The sequence below is a fragment of the Manis javanica genome, chromosome 9, assembly GCF_040802235.1.
Source record: "Manis javanica isolate MJ-LG chromosome 9, MJ_LKY, whole genome shotgun sequence".
Lineage (NCBI taxonomy): Eukaryota > Metazoa > Chordata > Mammalia > Pholidota > Manidae > Manis > Manis javanica.
This window is the reverse complement of record NC_133164.1, coordinates 545949-568118: the sequence shown is the minus strand read 5'-3', so window position 1 is coordinate 568118 and position 22170 is coordinate 545949. Positions and strand designations below refer to the sequence as shown.

Below are 22170 nucleotides of genomic sequence, written 5' to 3'. Positions count from 1 at the left end.
CCGCAGGGCTGGCCGAGTGGGCGCTGGCTGGAGCGTGGTCTGTGCCCGGCTTCGTGGACGTGAGCATCTGGCCGACATCTGGAGTCTCCCCGGCACATTACACGGGGCTGAACTCAACACTCAGCACCTGGAGATCCTCCTCCCATTTTCCTTACCTCGTGCCCCACCCCAAAACACAGGGGCCCTCTGTGCCCCAGACCCCACAGCCGCGCGGTGGCCACGCCCAGCAGCCTGAGGATGCACGGAGGCCTCCCTGCCCGCTGACACTTCCGTCCTACTCCCGCTCTGGCGGTGCAACTGGGAGGGCTGCCTGCAGGTGGTGGCTTCCTCACTTCTGATGGGAGCAAAAACCTGCTGCCTGAGGCCCACGGCGTGTCACTGCCCCCCACCGCATCACGGCCCCCCACCTGTCAAGGCTCCCGCCAGCATCATGCCCACCCAGCGTCATGACCCCCCACGTCACACACCCCCAGCGTCATGCTGCCCCAGCATCACGCCCCCCCCAGTATCACAACCCCCCCACCCAGCGTCATGGCCCCCCACGTCTGACACAGGTACCTGGCTCTGACAGCCTGCCTTGGGCTCTCCCGTGGTGCCCACCCTGCCCCAGGCCTGCTGACCTAGCGCCATCGCCCCCTCTCCTTTCCCCCACCCCAGGTGTCTTCACACAGGAGGGGCCTCGGTTCATTGACCGAATTAACACACCTGGGCCCAGCAGCGTGCTGATGGTACCTCTCTGTCCAGGGCCACGTGTGCTGACCCAGCCGAATGGGGAAAAGGCCCCCATCCTCGCTTGCACATGGGAGCCTTGCCAGGTCTAAGGTGGGGATGAGGGGCCTGGGACCCAGTGGACAGCCACTTGCTCGCCAGTGGTCACTTACCTCCCTGACCATTATGTGACTGCAGCGGCCATGCTGACATGCTCTGGGGACGTTCTGATGCCCGGACGGAGGCCTCGGGGGTCAGCCCTGTGCGACCTCATGGCCCTTTCACACATTCTCACCCACAGGGTTTGGCCCCAAAGCCTAAATCGGAAGCTGATCCGTCAATCTCCCGTTCTAACTGGGAGGCGGGAGTGGCCGAGGCGGTGAGCTGGCAAAGCATGGTGCGCCCCTGCCTCCTTCCCCAGCGTCAGCACCCATGCACCCCTGGCCATGCATCGTCAATCCAGGAAGGCGGTGGTGCACCCTCAAGGTGACAGTGATGCCCCACAGCCTCGCACTGGGCTGAACTTGCAACATGTCCTTCAGACACTGGGGTGAGATGCATCCTGTGTGCCTGCACTGGGACCTGGCAGCCAGTGATACCATCGGCTGTGTTCCAAGACTGGTCAGCGTCCCGCTAAGCCAGCAGGCCTGGAGATCTCAGCATCTTAGATTTGCTCCCAGCTGCCTGGCCAGCCCAGCCGGTACACATCACAGCCGGTTTTTATCCACCAGCCTGTGGGCAGAGCGCCAGAAGGCTCCCAAATGCTTCCACAATTACTTAAGAAATGTCCGCTCCACAGAAAGTCAGGATGCTTTTCCGAGATTTATAGTCCGAGGAACAGGGCATCTCCTTAAGGAGAGCCCTGCCCTGCCAAGGTGGCCTCACCTGAGCCGGCAGCAGCGGGTGAGTTTCAGGACATTATCCGGGGACAGGGACTAGACGAGCGCTGGCACAGCCACCATCACCAAGTCCTGGTGTTTAGCAGCCATTGGGAAGATGCCTCACTCCTGTGGTGCCCCCGCGCCCGGCGTTTGCAGGACAGTCGTGTGGTGTGTGCTCATCACGTCCTTGTCATTATAAGCCCTGAACCGCATCCGTCGTTGCTGAGCTGGGTGCCTGTCCCCCCTGCAGGGACACCACCCTGGTCCCCAGGCCCACCTGGCACTAGGCTCTGGCAGCCCTGGCTAGAGATTGGCCCCCAGCTCATCCCCACCCCAGAGTGTTGCTCTAGGCCCCTCTGCTTAGCATGGCCCCTCAGGCTCCCCGCACCCCATCCTGCCAGGGCCCTGAGCACACAGCCAGAGTTCTCCAGGGGTTGCCTGTGTCATCATCGCTGAGTGGGCATCACTACCCATGATCGCGGAAGCTTCAGCCACACTGATGTTTCTGCCTGTGCCCCGCTGGAGGCAGGATGTCCTTCCTCTTCTTCCCCTGGCCTGCTGCAGGTCAACTGGAGCAGGCCCTCAGCAAATGCCCGGAGAGGGGCCTTGTCCAGTTCACCCTACACGTTGCTGCCAGGGCGAGGGTCTGTGCATGTGGGCTCTGTGCAGCTCAGAGCACAGGTGCCGCCTCTGCGCGTGGGCCAGCCGCTGGGAGGGACCTTCCTCCAGGCTGGCTCTCCCGTGGGCTCTTCCTCAAGCTCCAGCCTCCAGAATGTCCATTTCCCTGCTCGGTCCCAGCTCCTCCCTGGCCCACACTGAGCCTTTGGCCTGGAAAGCCTGCACTCCTGAGCTCCTATTCATCCTTCACGACCTATTCAGATGCCCCTCCAAGTGGAGCTTTTTGCAGTGGCCCCACTGATCCCACGGACGCTCTCAGTGTCCCCCACAGGGACCATTATGGTGTGGACCTCTGCATCCGCTTAATTTAGAGTCAGAATGGCAGTGGACTCCGTGTGTGCCCTGTGGAGGCGTGGCCCCCGGGGCAGGGCCCTGCTTTCGCTGTCCCGCCAGCCTGGAGGGCAGGCCCAGCACCTCTTCCTCTGACTTCCCCACCTGCAGCAGGCCTGGCTTGAAGTAAGATGCTGAAGGGGCCTGGCCCGGTGCCCTGAAGGTTGGGAAGTGAGAGAGCTGTTGGGAGGGTCAGTTCCTCAAGGCCGAGGTCAGCCCTGCCTAGAGGAGAGCCGCATGCAGCTGCTGCCCCGCCCGCTGGAGGGGGCACCGACGGTACGCCCATCCCAGGGCAGGAATGGAACACATTTCTCAGGGGCCAATGAAAACAGGAAGGCTGCAGTAAACTTTCTTAATTTAGTCCTGTCAGTAGCTCTGGCTGGCGAGAGGTCACAAGAGAACGCAAGGGCACAAGGAGTCACTGTGTGGCGACACACCCTGTCCCCTTGCCTGGCTGGGATCTGGGCCTCAAGAGGGAAGCAGCGACCCATCCTGGGCTCTCCACGGGTGCCATCCTGGCCAGCAGCGCCCGGGCGGCACCACCCTGCTCTCCCAGGGGCGCGTGCCCACTCTGCTGCTCTGCGTGTGGCCCCAAGCAACACCTGGGCACCCCCAGGCCCCTTGTTCTCTCCTGCGATGGGGTCTCCCAGGGTGGTTTGGAAGACAGGCCCAGTCCTCCAAGGAGCTGGGACCACCCCAAGGGTGTCCTCGGAAAGAAAGAGGAAAGAACCCGTGGTCAGCCTCACCAGGGCCCCGGAGAGCAGGGTGCCTGGGACCTGGTGCACAGAATGTGTCCTGGGGCTGGCCCTCTCCTCCTCTGCCCAGCACGTGCCCTGTGGGCCCTGAGAGCCCTCCTGCAGCTGTCAGCGGGTGAGCTGCCTGGAGCTGGGAAGGAAGAGGGCAGTGCCCTTCTGTGTGCACACGCTCCGCAGCTGGGGGGCAGCACACAGTAGGTGCTCGCCGAATGCCCGGCCTCCCCAGGGGCTCAGAAGTTGGGAGTGAGGAGCCAGGCACCTCCTGCTCTGCTCCTGTCCTCGGGCAGCCGGCCTGCCACCGTGAGTGTGCTGAGCTCACGGGCTGGTGCCAGTGCGGCCGCTGATCTCACTGCAAGCGTCACCTCACCCCACTGCTTCCAGGGAACGAACAGCACACACTGCCTTGGCTGAAACTGTGAATCGGTCACAGAACCCGAACCCAAGCACAGGAAGAGAGGGCAGTGTATGCCATGGCCTTGTCCCCGCCGGGGCTCCTGGGTGCTGGCCAGCAGGCGCCCCACAGTGCCAGGCATGGCCCCAGGGCTCAGCTGCTATTTCCTTCCCGCGCTGACGCTTCTCCTGACGATCTGCAGGACCTGGGTCTCATTTCTGCTCCTTGCCCGTGAATACATCAGCTCAATGGGCCGTGGTCACCTAAGAGTCACTCCCACCCTCGAGGGCTTTGGGGTGCACTTCAGCGATGGAGGCCTGGGAGGCAAATCAATCTGAGAACTTCCACTTCCACCAGCTGGCACCTGAAGGATTTTCTGGTCCTGCCCAGGTGCTGGGGCTGCTGGTCACCAAGCATCTCCCTGTGGGGTGCAGGGGGCCACCGGCGGCGCTGTGGGGCAGGAGCAGGGCTGTCGGGTGTAAGTCCCACTCTCCCTGACTAGCAGCCGCACCCCCCGAGCTCAAGGCCCCCTCTCCAGAGCAGGGTAGTGACTGCCCCGCGGCTCTCTCCCACCTGGCAGCGCAGACCTGCCAGCGCACACATGGGAGTCCGTTCAGAGAACCCGACGTGGGGGTAGTTCTGCAGTCACACTGTGGGTGGTCAGGCAGCTGGACCTTGCTGGGCCCCCGTAGTGGGCACTCTGATCTCAAGTGATTGTCCCTAGGTGGGTCTCCAAACTCACCTCTTGTCTGACTTATAGATATGAGAGCTTTGGGGAAATAATTTGAAATCTAAATGCAGAATCTCTTAATCAGAATTTGGAAACATGAACTTAACAAAATCAGCCTGAGTCTGAACACTTCTCAGCAGTCAGGGGAACTGCCCCCAATATCAGGGCCACTGAGGGGCAGTGCCTGTCTGAGGACACAGGTGGTGGCCAGCCTGCAAGCCCTTCCTGATGGGGAGCATGTCTCCCCGGGCAGTTGGGGCTCACGTCCCCCCGCCAGCTGCGCCAGCAGAGGGACCATCGGTACAGGGGTGTGGCCTGTGGGCGTAGGAGGGGGCCACCACAGAGGACCCACCCCTGCCTCTGAGTCGTCTGCATCCATAACTGGGAGGGAGGAACACTCCTGCACTGAGAATGAGAGGTGGTTTTGCTATGTGGATAGGCAGCGGGACAGTGCTTAAAAATGTCACGAGATGGAACACGCAAGCTCCCTCTCAGGGTCCAGTCATGTGAATCACGGTTCTGGGGCAGCAAAGGCTGTGGCAGACACCGTGATGACAGAGAAAAATGCAAAGCAAACCATTATTTACACAGCAGTTCCTATCACGGAAAGAAACTGTGAGTGCAGCACATGCCCGATGGGGTGAAGTCTGGGGGGCTGCAGGACGGACGGGGACCCACTGTTTCCTCCGCACCTGGGTGAGGGTTTGCAAGAATCCAGCCTTCCAGTGCCGTGGTTGGCAGCGTTTGACTTTCTCAGCTGTGGTGAACTAGCTTAATGACAGAGTGAGGCCAACAAGGATTAATGTTTAGAAATTCAAGTAGGGGTGACATTCACCCTACTTAGTGTGGCTTGTTTTTCTTCCCCACTTCTGCGTTTCTGTACCACAGGGAAGTGAAATGGGGAGATAGTTTCACTTTTTTATGATTCCTACGAATTCTGTTTCTGTATTTGGTCAAATCCAACCTGCAAACCTACTCACGTCCTGACTTTCGATGGAATCAGTGCTTGAAGCTGTGGAGACGAAGGCCAGCGCCTGGCAGGGGGGCCACAGGGGAGGCGCGCTGTCCCCGAGGTCAGTGTCCCGGTGTGCGGGAGGGGCGCCCTTACCTGAGCGGGGGTTTCCGCCCCTGGGAGATCACCCCGACGGCGTCCTCAGCGCCACTCGCTGCGGCTGCGCGACCGGGAGTCCCCCGGCCCGACTTTACCCTCCTGGGGCCGAAAAGCGCCAGCAGCAAAGGGCAGCTCGAACCAGAAGCCAAAGCTGAAGCTCCCGGAGCGCTGCTCGTGCTGGGAACCCGCGGGTGTCCCCGGCGGGAGGGCGCCCCCGGGAAAAGGGGCCTCGAGCACCAACAGCCGGCTCGGCCGGGCGCTCGGAGCAGCACGTGCGCCCCGGGCTGGAGCGAGGGGTCCGCGCGCGGCGGCGGTCCCTGCACTTCCCGCCGGCCCGGTTAGTCGTCCCCGGGCGGCTGGTTAGAGGCCCAGCGCGAGGGGCCGGTGGCCGAGCCGCCCGGCCAGGCCCTGGTTAGTGTCGTCGGCGCGGCTGAGCGGGCGGCATTAGTTCTGCGACCGAATAAAATACACCAATTGTCCCAGAGACCCCGCGCCCCGGAGGGGGCGGGGGCGGCGGGTCCCGCGTGCGCCGGCAGTGCCGGGGGCTGCGTGGGGCGGGAGGATAGTCTCGCAGGACAAACGATGTATTTTACACAGCGATTAGGGTTCCGAGAGGCGATCAGGGCGGAGGGGGGGCCGGGGGGGGGCCGGGGGGCCCGGGCCCGGGAGGGGCGCGCGGCGGCTTTACTTCTCCTCCGAGGACAGGCGGTGCAGAGCCTCGCCCAGGCGCAGCAGCTCCTGCTCGTGCTCCAGGCCCCGGCGCAGGCCGGCGGGAACCGCGTCCAGGCCGTGCAGCAGCCCGAACAGGCAGGCCGCGATCGCCCCGGTGGCCCCGCTCTCGCCTGCAACGGAACAGGCGCTCAGGGCCCGGGCGGAGCGGCCGGCGGCGGCCCCCTGCCCCGAGCCCGCCCCGGAGCCACTCCCGGCCCCCTGCACCCAACCCCAGGCTGGCTTGGGGCGCCCCGCGGCGCCTCCCCGCCTCGCGCATCCTGCCGACCGCGCGCCCCGGGCCCCTCCCGTGGGGACGGCGCCGAGTACGCGCCGCTCCTGCGCCGCTGCTCGGGTGCCGCCCGCCGCCCGCCTTCGCCCCTGGCGCGCCCCGCGCCCTGCTCTCCCGGAGGCGGCCCCGCTGCCCTGGGAAGCGCGGGTGTCTCATCCTCTCGGAGGGCGGACGGGGTCCAGGGCCCGTCACCAGGATGCTGCGGAGACCCCGCAGGCAGGCTCCCCGCGCTCGTCCCGGAGAAGACAGGCCCGGAGTCGGCGTCTGGACCCAGGGCCGCGGCCTCCAAGGCGCCGCCTCTGGCTGCGGAGCGCGCCCAGAGCAGACGCGCCTGCACCCTGAATCGCCAGCCAGGAAGCGCAGCGCTGCGCCCGGCTATGCATCGCCCGCCACGTTCTCCAGCACAGACTCGCTGGCAGGACTTCCTGCGCCCCGAGTTCTCTGCTGAGCCCGCGGGGGCCAGCTTCCTCCAGGGAGGACCCGAATTCCGGGGATCAAGAGGTTGGCGCCCTCCAGGCCTACAGCACCGGGCACCCTGAGGGGTGCTTCACAATGAGAAGGGGTTGTCAGCTGCCGGGACCCCAAGACATTAAAGACGGAGTCTCACCTCCATGAAACATGGCCCGGTGGCACAGCTCTGTCCAGTTGTCCCCGGCTCCTAAGAGGGCGTCATATGCAATCATGGGGGCATCGTGTCCCCGGCGGCCCCCTCGGCCTTCCGAGCTCCACTTCCTGTAAACCTGAAGAGACACAGGTCAGAGTCACACGCCACAATGGTGCCCATCTGGTTAGCCCGCGTGCCTTCTGGCATCCAGCGGCCGCTATGCCTTGACTCTGCACACTTATGGAGCACCAGTGTGTGCAAGGCATGGCCTGGGCTGATGGCGGACAGCGAGCAGGCTGACTTCCCGCGGCTCTTTTTGGGATGGACATTCTGCAGGTAAACTGCATTGTGTCAGTGGCCGTAAAGTCCATGACAAGAAACAGTTCAGCAAAGGGACAGGGCTTTGTGCCTTTGGGCACTGTGGCAGGGCTGTGTGACAAGGACAGGGGCTACTCTGCCGTGGCCTTCGGTCTGTGTAGGCAAAGGGGCAAGTGAGTGCCACAGCAGGTGATAAGGCGGTGGGGTTGGGAGCCAGGCCCGTGGGGCAGGAGAACCTGTGTGAAGGCAGCTGGGGGCGGCCCAGCACGTGGTGCCCTGAGAGAACCCCTGGAGGTGCTGTGGACTAAAGAGAGCCAGGAGCCCAATGGGCTGGGTGTTTGTGTGTGGGAGGGTAGGCGGGGGGACACTGGCAGGTCAGTGTGTGTGTGTGTGTGTGTGTGTATGGGGGGACACCTGCAGGTCAGTGTGTGTATGGGGGGACATCGGCAGGTCAGTTTGTGGGGGATGGGGGACATCTGCAGGTCAGTGTGTGTGTGTGTGTGTGTGTGTGTGTGTGTGTGTGACACGGGCAGATCACACACTGTGTCTTGGCAGCAGCTTCCTGCTGGCTGAGGCAGCAGTGTCTCCTGCTGAAGAGCTACATTTCTGCATCTCCCTGAGCCCAGGAGCCCAGGAGAGGTACATGGAGGGGGAAGGGTGCTTCCTTGTGCTCTTTGCTGACCCCTGGAATGCGGGCAAGCTGGCTGGAGCTGGAGCAGCTAGCTTGGACAGTGAGGCGAGGCACTCAGAATGACAGAGCAGCCAGACAGGAGGGTCCTCAGCCTGCTCTGCAAGGAGACTCGAGACTCAGCCCGGGTCCCCTGACATAAGGGCGATAAGCTTCAGTCTTGGCTAAGCCGCAGTTACCTAGGGGTTTCTCGGAATGGGCAGCGAGGGTGGTTTGTATGATTTTATTCTTCCTATGCAACTTTATATTATATTCTTAGCTCCTAGAAGAGATAAAGTGAGATGGAATATGTATAAAAATCGCATTTTCAAATTACAGTATGTGCTGGAAAATGATAAAAGATCGTTTTAAACATGCCCTTCCTCAGAGTCCTCCGTGCCCCCCCGGCAGCTCCCTCAGCCCAGTGCTAAAGCCTGGGCCCCCCCAGACTGAGGCTGTCAAGGCAGAAACAGGTCAGGTGTGGGTGAGACTTGCCTTGTCCCTCTCCTCCGCGTCGTAACGTTCAGGGAAGGTGGCTTTACTCTCCGTGTCTTCACTGATTTTTCTCTCCTCCAAGTAAAACTGCCATTTAGCTTCAAAGTAAAACCAGTGCTCTTGGTATTCTAAACATAGAAAGTAGGATGGGCACGATGTGGGGGCCCTCCAGCTGGCCGAGGGGTGGGTGTGGGGACACCGTGGTCAGGGAGGCAGAGAAAAAGCCCCCCACCCAGCGGAGGGGCTGGGGGGAAAGCCCGGCACCTTGCCCTGGCCATTGCTGCGGAAATCTGAAAATGCTTATATTTGCAGCTACTTTGAAACAATAGCGAGGAAGGTGGAGACGGAGGAACCGCGCCAAGGCTGGGATGGCGAGGGCGATATCCGTAAGCCCATTCTCTCAAAAGTCCCGAACCTGTATATCTTTACTGATTCAACCCTTGCCGGCGAAGTAGGGAGAGAGGGTGTTGCATTATTCCTGATTAGCAGCTGGACATCCAAGCCCCAGAGGTGTACAAGTGGCTTTTTGAAGTCTTTTGGTGAAGAGGACATTGATCAGAAACAGGCTGGGCTGGCTCGCAGATGACGGGGACAGCGCTCTGGGTCTCAGAGAATCAGGACCATTGCAGCCTCTTTGCCCCCCAGCCTGGCAGCTGGGCGAGCACCCTCGATCTTGTCCCCCACAGCACGAGGCTGGCAGGCCCGTGCTCCACCGGCCGCCAGGGAGTGGGACAGGGTGGTTATGTGGCCAGCAACACCCAAGGGGACCATTGGCTCCCCTGGGCCCCCCGCAGTACCTGTCTGTGGTCAGGGGGCCGTGCAGGGAGACGGGATAGGGTCACTGGCTGTAGACTGTGCCCTTCTAGCCACAGGGACACCATGAGGTGTCCGGAACAGGCCCTGGGATAACATTCCAGGCTGCTGAGAGAATCGCAGGCTCTGGGAAGTGCTGGCCCGACTCTTTCACAAAACTAAAAGCAGAGCCAACAGACGGCCCATTTCAGGGAAATGAGATTAAAAGTGAAAAGACTCAGAGCCATAGGGCAGGGACAGGAATTCAAAGACCCCTGGCCCTGCAGAGGCCAGTGCCTCCTGTCAGCATGGGTGCAGACGGTGGGGGTCTGGCGGGGTGGGGGGGCCGCCTCGCTCCCAAGCACATGGCCGTCCACTGTGGAGATGGACATCTGAACGTGAAGGCGTGGTGCTAACTGCTGGTGGCCCATCCTGCCGGGGACGCTGTCGTGCGCTGAGCACAAGGCCCCAGAAGAATGTTTCCTGTGGGTGTCATTCAGAACATTATTTTCTCTGGACAATTTTAGGTGTTCTGTTAAAAAGAGTCTGCGCCATAGAAGGTCATAAACTTGGGAGTCAGATTTAAAATCAATCAAAGCGTAAAGTCTAAGACTTCTCTGAATAGCAACCCTACTCCCTGTCCTTGCTCAGGGGACATTTCTGACTCCTGTTCAAGGCTCTTCGGGAAATGTTTGCTGGCACAGCGTGAAGCGGGCTGCGCGGTCTCCCACTGGCTGGCTCACCTGCCTTCCACATGGGGAAGGTGGCCTGACTTGGCTGAGAGGTGGGTGGCCTGGCCCATAGGCCTGGCCCCTGGCTGCAGAGAGCCCGAGGTCCTAACACGGACCTAAATCGGACGCAAGAAACAAAGTGCGGCCCCGCCACTGTGTGCACGGCTGAGCTCACAGACACAGGCCGGCCCAGAGCAGCAAGGTGGCTCACTGCTCATCAGACAGGGCCAGCGCTGTGTCCAGGCGGCTGTGAAGTTGTTCTAGAAGCTTTGCACAAGGCGTTTCAGAGTGGAGTCACACCTGGCAGGGTGACAGTGAATGACTTGACTGCCTCTCTGTCGAGACTTCAGCCTCAGGCTGTTTAGAAGACCCCACCCGCGCCTGCATCCACACCCTCCATCCTCTCCCTCCAGCACGAGTGGGTCCTTCCGGAAATGCTCCTCTGCAGGGTGCCTGAAGCCGCAGGTGTGTCTCCATCCTGCTCGATGTTAAAGGCCTGAGGAGACAGCCCTGCGCCCGGAGTCCGGCCAGCCTGCCTTGGGAGCTCGCGGGAAAGGGGTATGAGCTGAGGGCTCTGCTTGCCCAGCCCCAGCTGCGCCACGGCCCCTGGCCTCTGCAGGACGGGCCGAGGAATCCCTCACTGGCTGCCAGAAGCCTTGAGCCGCGTGGCAGCAGCGCCGGGTAAGCTGGGAGCACGTGTCCCCAGCGGGCACCCGGCTCTGTCTGGCCTCCTGGTCAGGGCTCAGTCGCCCACTAGGTCCAGCAGCAGGGTGGGCGTCAGTGTCCATGTCCTCATCCCTTTCAGGAATGGGTACTTCAGGGCAATTTGAAAAGTGACTCCAGGTATGCCCCGCCCCTGTTCTGGCTGCAGAGACCAGAGGCTGGGGTTGCGGCACCCAGCACCCCGTGCCCCTAGCCGGCCCAGGCGCAACACGCAGAGGTTGCTTTTTGGCCAGGCCCTGCCTCACAACTTCCTTGTGGGGTCGCCCTCAGGCAGACACATGGGGATGCTCCCGGGCTCACCACAGCTGAGAGAACCCGGACCTCTTTGGGAGCCAGGTCTTTCCAAATCCGTCCTGAGTGTGAATTGAGAACAGCCCTTCCTGGCCCACGGACAGGGTTGGAGGAGGCCAGGCTCACCTGCCAGGTGCCGGATGGTCTTCTTACAGTACTCCTCGGCCATCGGCATGGTCCGCATCATGTCTCGGCCCCACTGCACCAGCGGTTTGCTTTGCACAGCGTAAGATGCGAACAGGGCGGTGCACAGGGACCCGAGGAAGCCTGTAGGGCAGTGGAGACAGAGGGCAGAGCTGGCAGGCAGACCAGCCGGGCTCTCGGCTCTGAGCACCCACATGCCACTATCCAGACAGGCCTGGGGTCCTTGCTTCTTGAGTTCTGACATGCTTCTTGCACAGAGGGGAGCGGTAACTCCTGGCCAGGGCTGCTGTGGGCACAGGAGTCTCAGCACTGCCACCTGGAAGGGGTGCCCTCTGTGCCCAAGGCATCAGGTGTGGGAGTAAGCGACTGGTTCCTGCACCCAGAGTGCTAACTGTGGTCCTGACCGCTACCTTGCTGCCCTCTCACAGAGCACTGGGCTTGGAGCAGGGACAGCAGCCACTATGACAAAAACTGACGCTCACTGCCGACAGCGGTTTGAAAAGTGCAAAGGAGTGGAGATGAACGCACTTCCACTGCGAACTGTGTACACTTGGACCCGCACGTCTCACCCACCATTCTAGATATACAAGTCATTTACCTACTAAACACCTGAAATACACTCTTCAATGATAATGGGGAATCTCCTAGCCGATGTTCAGCCCTCTAAATTCTCACTGGACCCTTGTGCTCATCGTTTTGTTTCCAGAGGCTCAACACTCACAGCCGAAGGCTTTTTGTGTCCGCTTCACATTATTGGACCAGTTAGCCACACCTGGCACGCGCTGCTTTCCAACCCTCTGAGATGTTGCCGTTTGGTTGAAATAGCGGACTTTCCACTGAACTTTCAAGATCTAGTGAACATATTTGCCCGTGGCCGCTGGCAGAGGACCATTGGTGCCACGTCCATTCCTCAGATGCCCGGCTGCCGCTGCACCCCACCAGTGCCCTTGGGACGGCACGGGCGCCCCTCAGGACCTTGGTGGTGACGCCTGCTCCACTGGGTGCTGGGAGCGGCCTTAAAGGAGGCCAGGCAGGGGAGCAGCTGGCAGCCCCTAGACCTTTTGGGGCAGTGAGGGGCATGCCCCTGCCTCGCCACCATTTCAGGGGGCACAGTGGCACAGGTATGAGAGATTCAAGCCAGTCTTCCTTTTAGAAATGAGCTGACGCCCTAGGGAAGCCCCCATCTGATGGAGTGTGGGGCACTGTCCCGGGGCACTGTGAGCAGGTGCCGAGGGCCTGTGCTCCACTAACTGCAGCCTCACTTCACCCTTGGGAGAGGACGGCCCGGTTCCTGGAGCTGGGGTCGTCCCGGTCAGGAGAGGAAGGAGGGTCTGGGGCACTTACTGGCTCCCCCAGCCCACACAGCCTGGGCAGCGGGCAACGCCTCACCACATGTGGCACATCCGCTAAGTCCCACTTCAACCCGGATTCCAGCCACTCATATAACGTTCCTTTTTCTTCTATTCTGACATGAAGCCAATGAGAATTCTGTCTCTGCGACACCACCACACTTACTGCCAATCCCTCTTTTTCGGTTGAAAACAGAATTTAAGCAGAAGCAAAGATTAGAAGCCCCCGTGTGCCAACAGACAAGCAGAGTGAGCGCAGTGGGTCGCTTGGGGGTGGTCCGGGCCCAGCACGGCCCTACCTGTGGGGTGGTTGTGCGTCATCCTGCCGCACTCGATGCTGACCTCGACGAGGGTGCCCAGGCGCCCCGGCTGCCAGTACCGCATGCCGATGCACATCGCTTTGCTGGCGGCTCCGAATCCTGAACCTGCGTGGGGCGTCGGGGGCCTCAGGTTAGACCTTCGCTCCAGGGATTCCACCTCTGGCAATCTAACTTTCATGAATAAGCTGAAAATGTATAAAAATTCATGTAGTAACATGGTGATCACAGTGCCATTTAAATGAATGAGTAACAGGCAAACCACCCACATGTCTGACAAAGAGGTCAAGTAAACTGCAAAGCCTCCACGTATGGAATGTTGTTCAGCTGTTAAAAATGACTTTTGATGGCTCGAGGAACTGCTCATCATTTGCCTCTTCTGGGAAAAATGTAGAAGACAGAACTGTGTCCAGTTTGCTTTCAATCACACATTCTCTCTTTAAAAATAGCTCTGCCGAGTTAGTTATGTATGTATAACCGAGACACATATTTAAAGTATCAAGTAAGTGTTGACATGCCCGTTGCTGGCACCCACGTGAGGCAGTGACTGTGTCTGCCACCCCCACCCGCTCTCCCCACCAGGCACGGATCTGACGTACGTCAGTTTGCATTTTCTAGAGCTTAAATGAATGGAATCATACAGAATGTACTTTTTTTTGCCTGGCTTCTTTCACACAGCATGACTATTTGGGACCCATCCATGGTATCTATGCAGGCAAACCTCAGAGGTGCGTGTCGGTTCCAGACAACCCAAGGAAGCAGGTGTCACAGTAAAACGAGCTGAATGAGTTGTCTAGTGTCCCAGCCATGCAAAGGCCGCGCACACCACTGTGGTCTGCTCGTGTGCAGTAGTGTTATGTCTGACAACAGCGCACGTACCTCCATTTAAAGCACTTTGTTCCTGAAACATGCTAACGGTCATCTGAACTCTCAAGTGAGTGGTGCTCGCTGGTTACAGGTCACTGTACAAATATGGTGACAATGAAATGGTTTGGAATATCGCCAAGAATCAGCACATGTGACCCAGAGGCACGGAGTGAGCAAGCGCTGCTGGGAAAACGGCTCCGACACAGGCTCAAAGCAGGGTCGCCACCAACCCACAGTGTGTGAAGAACACAGCACCTGTGAAGCCCAGCGAAGGCAGGTAGACAATTCCTCTTGGCTGACCAGTGCCCCGCTGGATGGACGCGCCACCATGCGTGTATCCATTTTCCTGCTGATGGCATTTGGGCAGTTTCCCTTTGGGAGCTGTTGTAAGTAAAGATACTGTGGACATTCATCTCCAGATCTTCCTGTGGACATGTGCTTTCTTTTCTCTTGGGTAAAGAGTAGAAAGTTTAGTTCGCATGATGGGTGAATGTTTGACTTTTTAAGAAACTGCCAAACAGTTTCCAAAGTGGTTGGATCATTCTACAGCCCCCCGGGCATTCACCCCAACATCTGGACAACATTTTCTGTGGTCGGTCTTTTTAACTTTGATCTGCATTTTTCTAACGACAAATGACGCTGACCGGGTTTTCATGAGCTTCTTTGCCGTCCACGTCTTTGGTGAAATGTTCGTATAGACAGTTCTCTCACTTTTGTGCTGGGTTGCTTTGTTTGAAGAGTTCTCTACACATTCAGGATTCAAATCCTGTACCAGATAGAGGCTTTGCCGACAGCTTCTCCCAGTCTGCGGCATCCCTTTTCATTCCTTATTTCAGAGTTTTCTGGAGAGCAGAGAAATGCATTTTGGAAGCACTAGTCCTCTTTAATTTCCTGGAAGAGTTGTGTACAATTGGTATTATTTCTTCTTTAAATGTCTGGTAGACTTCCCCCTGAAGCTGTCTGGCCCTGGGATTTTTCTCTGTAATTTCTTTAGAGATACAGTGCTATTTAGATGATGTCCTCTCGAGTTGCCTTTACTACTTCGTGTCTTTTGAGGAATTTGTCTATTTCTTCTAAGTTGTTAAATTTATTGGCATAAGATTCTTAGTAACGCCCCATCTCCCTGTCCCTCTCACGGACTCTTGGGGATGTCACCTCGCCCTGCCTTAATACTGCAGCTCTATGTGTCCCCCGTTCGTCCTCATCCGTCTGGGTCGGATGATTATCAACTCTTTTTAATCTTAACGAATCCGCTTTTGGTTTTCTTGTTTTCTGTTCTGTTTGGTTTTCTCTCTGCTCCTTGTTATTTCTGTTTCTTTGGTTTTAATTTGCTTTCCCTCTACCAGTTTCTCAAGGAGAAAGCTGAAGTCACTGGCTTGAGGCCCCAGTAACGGAGTCTCCGCCTGCGTCTGGACTTGTCTGTCTGTCTTGCAGCTCAGTCTGTTTTTGCTGCATGTGCTTTGAAGGTTTATTCAAGCAGAAATGTTTAGGCTTATGTTTTCCTGATGGGTGGATGTATTTGTCATGATAAAATTACCTTTTTCCCCCGGCAATATTCCTTGCTCCAAAATTTACTTTCTGTGTTGTGACTGAAGTCACTGCAGCTTTCTTTTGACTAATGCCAGCACGGGATGCCTTTCTCCATCTGACCAGTCCATGTCTTTGTGCTGAGAGTGTATTTCTTTAAGCAGCGCATGGCTGAGCTTGCTTCTTCATCCCGTGAAAACCCCACCATTCACCTGTCTTCAGACCGTGCGCACACCCGAGGTACTCGCCGGTGGGGCCGAAGCCTGTCCCCTTGCTCTGTGCTCTCGGTCCCGGTACCGGTGCCCTTTCCTCTCCCTTCTGCCTCTCTTGGATTGAATGTTGTTGAGCAGAAAGATGTGGCTTCCAGTCCCAGGCAAAGAGCCCCCACGTGTGGAGGACGCCATTCAGTGTCCACCACCAGGAGGAGCCCGCAGTCCTCGGTCCTCTGCGCCTGCCACGTGCCTGGAGTCACCAAGGAGGACCCCACACATGGCCACGGGCTGCAGCAAGGTTTTCACCAGAGAAAGGACAGTGGTGGGAGCCACACTGGTGCCATGCCCTGGGCACGTGTGCCCAGGCAGTGGGCAGAATACACCCTCTCGTGCTGCAGGTGGAGACCCCGTTCCACCCCACAGTGGGGGTGCTGCGGTGCTCACGCTGAAGCAGTGCAAGCAGGGTCACCGTGTGCCAGGACAGAGGGCCTGGTCTCCCTGAGGGGAGGGTGCTGGCCTGGAGCGCTGGGTGGGCAGGCCTGGGGGCAAGGTCACATGACAGTTGTCCCCCGGCAGGTATTTCGTTTAGGGACTCCATCTTCTCTTGGCTGGTTAGCTTAACCGTCGGGCGTACGAGTGGCTGTCCTGGGGTCACCGTTCAGCCATTTGCTGCCTTCTCTGCTGCTCCGCTGCTTCACGCCCAGGGCAGTGGGTGCCTCCCCTCGCCCCCCAGCCTTTACACTATCGTGACAGACATCCGCTCACACAAATTTTATAAACCCTGAAGAACGTTTTTATTTTTAAGTCAGTTGCCTCTTACGGAGTCAGCTCATGAGCCTGAAGTTCTCACGCACCCACCGAGGGCCCAGCCCCCACGGTCTCCACCTGGGAGGCCTCCCTCCCGCCTGGACGGCCCCCCGGCACGGCCCAGGTTGGCTGGTGCCGGGTTCTCCGGCTGGCGTTCGCCTGGGAGAGGCCAGGCAGCCATCATTCCCTAAAGACAGCTTCCTGGATGTGGGCTGCCAGCCTGGCCTGGTCCCTGCGCCTCGGTGATGCTGCTCCGCTCTCCTCCTGGTGCCCCTTCCGGCAGGCGTGCCGCCGTCCTTCTCTGGGCACGTGTCTTTTTCCGTTGTGCTGGGTTTTGAGCGAGGGGTGCCGGGGGCCTCCGTGTCCCCAGGAGGCTGGGGCGTCCCCAAGCTCACAGCGCTCTGCTCGTACTTCCGGGCCGCTTTTCCCTTGTGTCCCACCTGGATAGTTTCTGCTGTTGTGCCTCTGGACTCACAGTGTTTTCTTTTGAAATGTCTGACCTGCCGTGAGCCCCAGCCCCTGTATTTTAAAGCTCAGACAGTGCAGTGTTTTCCCTGGATGATGGGTCTGGTCTTTTTTACACTGCCATGCTTCTACTTAGCTTTTTGAGAATGTGGAATACGTGCTATTTCATATTCCTGCCTGATGGGCCTGGCATCTATGTGGGGTCTCATTGGTTTGGGCTTCCTGGGTTTTCTCCTCATTGTGACCATTTTCCTGCTTCTTTGCATGCAGAGCAGCATTTCATAGACACCACCCTTTAGCGTAAACCAGTGGGGCAGGCCCATGACCCCAGTAGCAGGGCCCTGGAGGCAGACACGCGCCCCTCAAGCAGCCCACAGACACCCGAAAGCATCGTGGAGACAGGTATTGACGAGGTGGCGGATGATGCTTTAGCCAGAAATACAAACTCAAAGAGAAAGCAGTGGAAAATATTTCTGAAAATAAACTGGGGGATGGTGACAAGACTTCCGGGGCAGCTGGCATCCCCTGACTAGATGCCCACTGGGCGGGTGGGCTCTCCAGGGGGAGGTGCTGCCCCGCAGGGAGCCCTGGGAACCGCTTAGTGTGCGCCAACCCGCTGTGCGGCTGGTTAGTGGGACAGTGGGTGGGTTAGCATCTGCGCTGCTCCCCGGCACGCGCATCACAGGGAAGGAAGCGTTCCCTGACCCTTCTCGTTGAAAGGTGTGTGCCAGGCCAGGAGGTAGTTATCTGGCTTCAGCTGCGAGCAGCTCTCCACAGTAGCTGGGTCTGCCCGGGGTTCTGGGAGCTTCTCGAGGACTTCCACGTAGCGTCTCACCATCTCCCGGTACAGGTCATCCAGGCACCAGTAGTCTGCAGAGGAGAGGGAATGGCAGGGTGAAGCTGAGCGAGGGCACTGCCCTGCAAGCCCCCAAGGCAGAGGGGACACAGGACCTGCACCCGTGCCCCAAGAGGAGGGAAATCATGGGGCTTCATCTCCCGAGACCCTGCTACACAGAGACCTGACATGCACACAGTCCCCTTAGATTCCCCTTGGACCTCAGTCACCACAGTCCGTTACTGCCCTGGCCCCAGTTACACGCCAGCAGCCAGGAAAAGCCCGGGGTCATCACATCCGGCTAATGGTCTGTCCCCATGAGGACAGGCTGGATTGGAACCTGCCTGTTACCTGGGCTCTAAGGCCCCGCGTCTGAGGTGCAGGCAGCTCAGTCTCTCCCACCTCCACCTCTCTGTTCCCCAAGGGAAGCCCAGCACACTGCCTGGCCAGGCCCTGCCCCGCGGGCGGGCCCAGGCGCTGTGCGTCACTCAGTCTGCCTGGGGTGGGTCGGGTTTGCCACACTGGTTTTCCCAGGTAAGGTTACCAAGGCCAGAGGTGGTAGATGGATTTGGACGACATGGTGGAGAGAGGGCTGGGGTGGGGAGGGCACAGCCAGCTGCACCCCACAGCCACCCACAGACTTGCCTGTGCTGACTGTGTGTGGGCTACTGCCCCTCCCCTCCTGGGGGTGCACTTCCTCTTTGGGAGGGTGGGGGGATGCTGCAGGAGGGGGAGACCACCTCTGGGCTCAGAGAAGGCAGGGGAGCGCTGCTGGCATGAACCCCTGACCTCCTCAGGGCCTGACCAGACCTATACTGGGTGCCAGAGAGCCGGGGTCCTGGCGCCTGCGGGAGGGAGATTGGGCCTGGTGAGCTCTTCCCTGCTCAGGACCAAGTCCCATCTGCAGACGCTGAACCCTGGGGGGGAGCCCAGGGCCGGGACGTACTGGAAAGCGGGCCTTGAGTCCTCCTATGCGCCCCACCTCTCGCACAGCGTTGCAGGAGGAATGAGGGCTGCGAGCCCCAGGGCGGGGGTGGGGGACCATCCATCAGTAACCCTGCGGGAATAAGAGGGACCCTCTGGGTGGAGCACTGGGCGGTCTGGGCTTCCGGCAGCTCAGCCTCTCCAGGCGCCTCCACCGTTGATGCACCCCGCCCTCTGGAGTCCCCCAAATAATTCATTTCATTCTGCAGTCACATCCATTTTGAAGGAAAAAACCTTAAAAACAAAATGGCAACCAAAGCCTTGTGTTGGTTTCAGGTTAGAATTTACTAGAAATGTCGTCCAGAGCTGAAGAACCTGATGCAGCGGCTGGGCTGCCCTCCCTGGGACCCTAAAGGACAAAGTGGCCTGTGGCACAGCCCGTCTCCCTGCCAGTGGATGATAAAGAAAAGGCATGGTGCCAGGATCACGCTGCTCTGTAACGTGAGCGTCGGCCTCTCCAGATGCTGCCATCAGGGACCACAGGTGGAGGGAGAGGCCTGCACAGCCCGAGAGCACCGGCCGGGTCAGGCCTGCAGCATCCCAACGGGCACACGGCACTTGCTGCTGCTCCGGGCCCAGGGCTCTCCTGTGGCGGTGGCGACACGGCCCGGCCACCACAGTTGGAGCTGCTGACCATGACATGTAAGGGACTTTGGAAACACAGACCTGAGCCCTGTTGCCATGGGCGGCCCTCCGTTGAGGTTTACCATTCCAGCTTCCCCTCCGCTGTCCCATCCCTGGAACCAGCTTCATCCCAACACAGGGCTCGGAGCAGGGAAGTAACCTCGGCGGCTTCTGGCCAGGAGGTGGTGACTGGGAGGGCCCTGCTCCTGAGCCCGGGGTGACCCCCTCCTCATCCTTGGGTGACGGGCACAGGACCACGCACACAAGGGCACTTAGGGTGAATGAGTGTCAGGCAAGCTCTTGGCACCTGGTGTCCTGGGGTCCCTGCCTGCCTGGTGGGTGCTGGGCACTGCTCCCTGGGTCACTCTGATCTCGGCCAATTCTGCCCCTTTCTGACACCCACAGGGAGGACATCACGAGCCTGCCCGGCCTTCCACGCCATGCTCGCCCCCCAGCAGAACTGCCCAGCTGCACGGCTGCCAGCTTGAGGCACTCGTTGGAGAGACTGACAATGTGCCCAGGCTTGGTTGCACTTGACAGAGGTCTGCCTGTTTTTGGAAAAGAGGGTGAAGAGCCTGTTTCCTCTGGGATCCTGGACATATCTGCACGGCAGAGCCTGCACTGATGGGAACAGCGCTCACGAACACCAGTGCTGGGACCAGGTGCCTGGGTTCCGGTCCCTGTTTGGACTCACTCGGCTGTGACAGCAGGTAAGTCACTTAACCTGTCCATGTGCTGCTGCACGTGATGCTGTGATAACAAAGTCGGCCTCAGCGTGACAAGAAGGTCAGATGACATATGTGAATGGCACAGCGCCTGGCACATAGCTGTAACCATCTCACCCTTACAAGTATGGCTTGGGGCCCCTTCCACAGACTACAGCTTGTTAAAGAAAAATAAATGGGCTGTTTGAGAGCTAAGTTTAAATGACAGTTCCACTTAGATCGCTAGTGACTTGGAAAAAACATGCTTGAGTTTCTGGAGGCATGCAACTCAGGGCCTGGTTGTCCCAAGTGGTCTCCCACGCCCAGAAGTGGGGGTGCAGCCTACACGGCAGTCTTCCTGCTCCCCACAGATGATGGCTGTGATCACGTCAAGGGGCTCATTTTCCTCCTCAAAAACCATGCCCGACAGTCACGTAAGGGTCTCACTGTACACATTTCATGTCGTGTTTGGGTTGCGTCCCATTTCTGCCCAGAGCGCGTGATCTGATCTAATCTCAGAGATCATGCCGTTGTCAGGAGGGCACCACACAGGACCCAGGCCGTGGACTTGGCTGTTCACAAGAACTTGCTGTGGAGATGAGGGTGAACATGGAGAGGACACATGTGCGCACATGCGTCAGACACGAAGGAGGGAAGCCAAGCTTGGGGGTGAGGACAGCCAGAGGATGTGGCATGTTCTGAAGGCCCTGCTCTCGGGCACGGTCCTGGGGTGGCTGGCCAGGCTGAGCGGCTGGGGTGCAGTTTACCCCAGGGACACGAGATGCCGCCCGGCAGTGGGTGTCTGGGTCCCCGGGGTGGTGTGGACGCTGGCGCTGCTCACTGACAGGCTCTTATCTGGCGGCTTGGCTGCCTTCCCAGCGGCCAAGGGGCCAGCCGCCAAGCAGGCGGCATTCCCGCAGGGTGACCGCAGGTCTAAACCCGGCGGCTGTCAGCACACGGGGGTGCCTGACGCTTCACCGGCCATAGCTGCCTCGGACCTCGAGTTTGCAGGGACATAATAAAAACACAGGTTTTTACGAGAAGGTAACTTGTAGGAGAGCTGAGCTACATATTTAAACACCTCCTGTTTCTCTGAAACTCATGTGAAAACTTTTTGATCCTAAGATCAAATCGCTACTTAAACACTTCAAGAAGCTTTGTGCCCCCGACCCATGCTCCTGCCAAATCCAACCAGTTTTATAGAATTTTCTTAGGATGCACTCAGGAGAAGCAACTATCCAAGCTGATGCTAGTTTGGTAGAAGCCATTTTAACCCTAATTCATCAGAATTTAGAAGTAATCTCCAAACAATCTTACTCAATGGGTCCAAAGGTCCAACCAGCTTATTATTTTATATTCTTTCAAAAATCAATTCAGAAGAACGCTTAGCATCCACAAGGGGAACTTGACTCCTCCCCCAAACTGCTCCAAAGCTGGAGGTTTCGCTGGCTTTCGCCCTGGAGACAGCGGCGCGGCCTCGGGGCGCCTGTGAACACCAGCGCCGGCAGGGGCTGGCAGCGCGGTCGCCTGCAGGGCGGCTGGCGGGGGGCACCGGTGGGTATTAAACGGCCACTTTGGGCAGGGGCGGCCGCAAGGGCGCAGCTTACCTGTGGTCAGGGCCCCGGCGGTCGCCATGTGCATGATGGTGTTGTCGCTCACTGGCCATTTCTGCGCGGAGAGCACCAGGTGGTCCAGCCCTCCGAGCGCCTGGAGCTCCGCGCGCATCTTCGCGCCGGCGGCGCTGCCCTCCCGGCCGGCGTTTCTGTAGCCCAGCGCGTCCCCGACGCTCCCCAGCAGCATCGCAGCCTTGAATCGCTCCATCGCGCGCCGCCCCCGCACCGGGCCTGCGTCTCCCCGCGGCGTCCCTGCCCCCGACCTCCGCCGCTGGTGGGCCCTGCGGGCAGCTTCCCAGATGGCTGGCACCGGGTCTCCGCGGGCGGCACCAGCCCCCGCCTTTCTGGGCCAGCGCTCCCAGCGCCTTCTGCAGAGCCACGTGGGCCGGGCACCAGCTGCAGCCCCGGAAGGCCGGGCCCCTCGCGCCTGCAGCTGCCGCCCACAGCCTGGGCACTTCCTGCGTGCAGCGTCCCCCGCCTCCCTCCCCGAACCCCCCGCCCGCAGTCCCATCCCCCG

The 22170-nt window shown here is 59.4% G+C and overlaps 2 protein-coding genes and 1 long non-coding RNA gene across 4 annotated transcripts in view; 1 reads left to right on the top strand and 2 right to left on the bottom strand.

Annotated features, from left to right (window-relative positions):
- Positions 1–5999, bottom strand: part of LOC108399956 (uncharacterized) — a 17176-nt gene extending 11177 nt beyond the window's left edge. The window contains exon 1 of the mRNA XM_017665026.3: positions 5582–5999. The gene's annotated coding sequence lies outside the window, so the exon portion shown is untranslated. The remainder of the gene's footprint in view (positions 1–5581) is intronic.
- The window catches only part of LOC108399958 (uncharacterized), a 21710-nt gene continuing 4402 nt past the window's right edge, over positions 4863–22170 (top strand). Inside the window, exons 1-3 of one of the 2 annotated variants that reach the window (XR_012120959.1) lie at positions 4863–5546; positions 18989–19354; positions 19742–20046. This is a non-coding gene — a long non-coding RNA (uncharacterized lncRNA). Of the gene's footprint in view, positions 5547–18988; positions 19355–19741; positions 20257–22170 lie in introns of those variants that run through there. The other variant, XR_005063123.2, reaches the window with a different exon arrangement.
- Positions 6148–22067, bottom strand: ADPRHL1 (ADP-ribosylhydrolase like 1). The gene is made up of 7 exons (XM_037024961.2): positions 21648–22067; positions 17599–17763; positions 12998–13123; positions 11332–11472; positions 8669–8796; positions 7192–7324; positions 6148–6426 (listed from the first exon to the last, which is right to left on the bottom strand). The coding sequence occupies exons 1-7, from the start codon at positions 21859–21861 to the stop codon at positions 6269–6271; spliced, it is 1065 nt and encodes a 354-aa protein (XP_036880856.1). The 5' UTR covers positions 21862–22067; the 3' UTR covers positions 6148–6268.

Bases quoted from the DNA above. Each gene is read 5' to 3' on its own strand.
- ADPRHL1 (XM_037024961.2), bottom strand. From the start codon at position 21,861: ATGGAGCGATTCAAGGCTGCGATGCTGCTGGGGAGCGTCGGGGACGCG. The intron at 17,764-21,647 runs GTAAGCTGCGCC...TCTCCTCTGCAG, and splicing joins CGCCGGGGCCCTGACCACAG to ACTACTGGTGCCTGGATGAC. The intron at 11,473-12,997 runs GTAGGGCCGTGC...ACTGCCCTACAG, and splicing joins GACGCACAACCACCCCACAG to GCTTCCTCGGGTCCCTGTGC.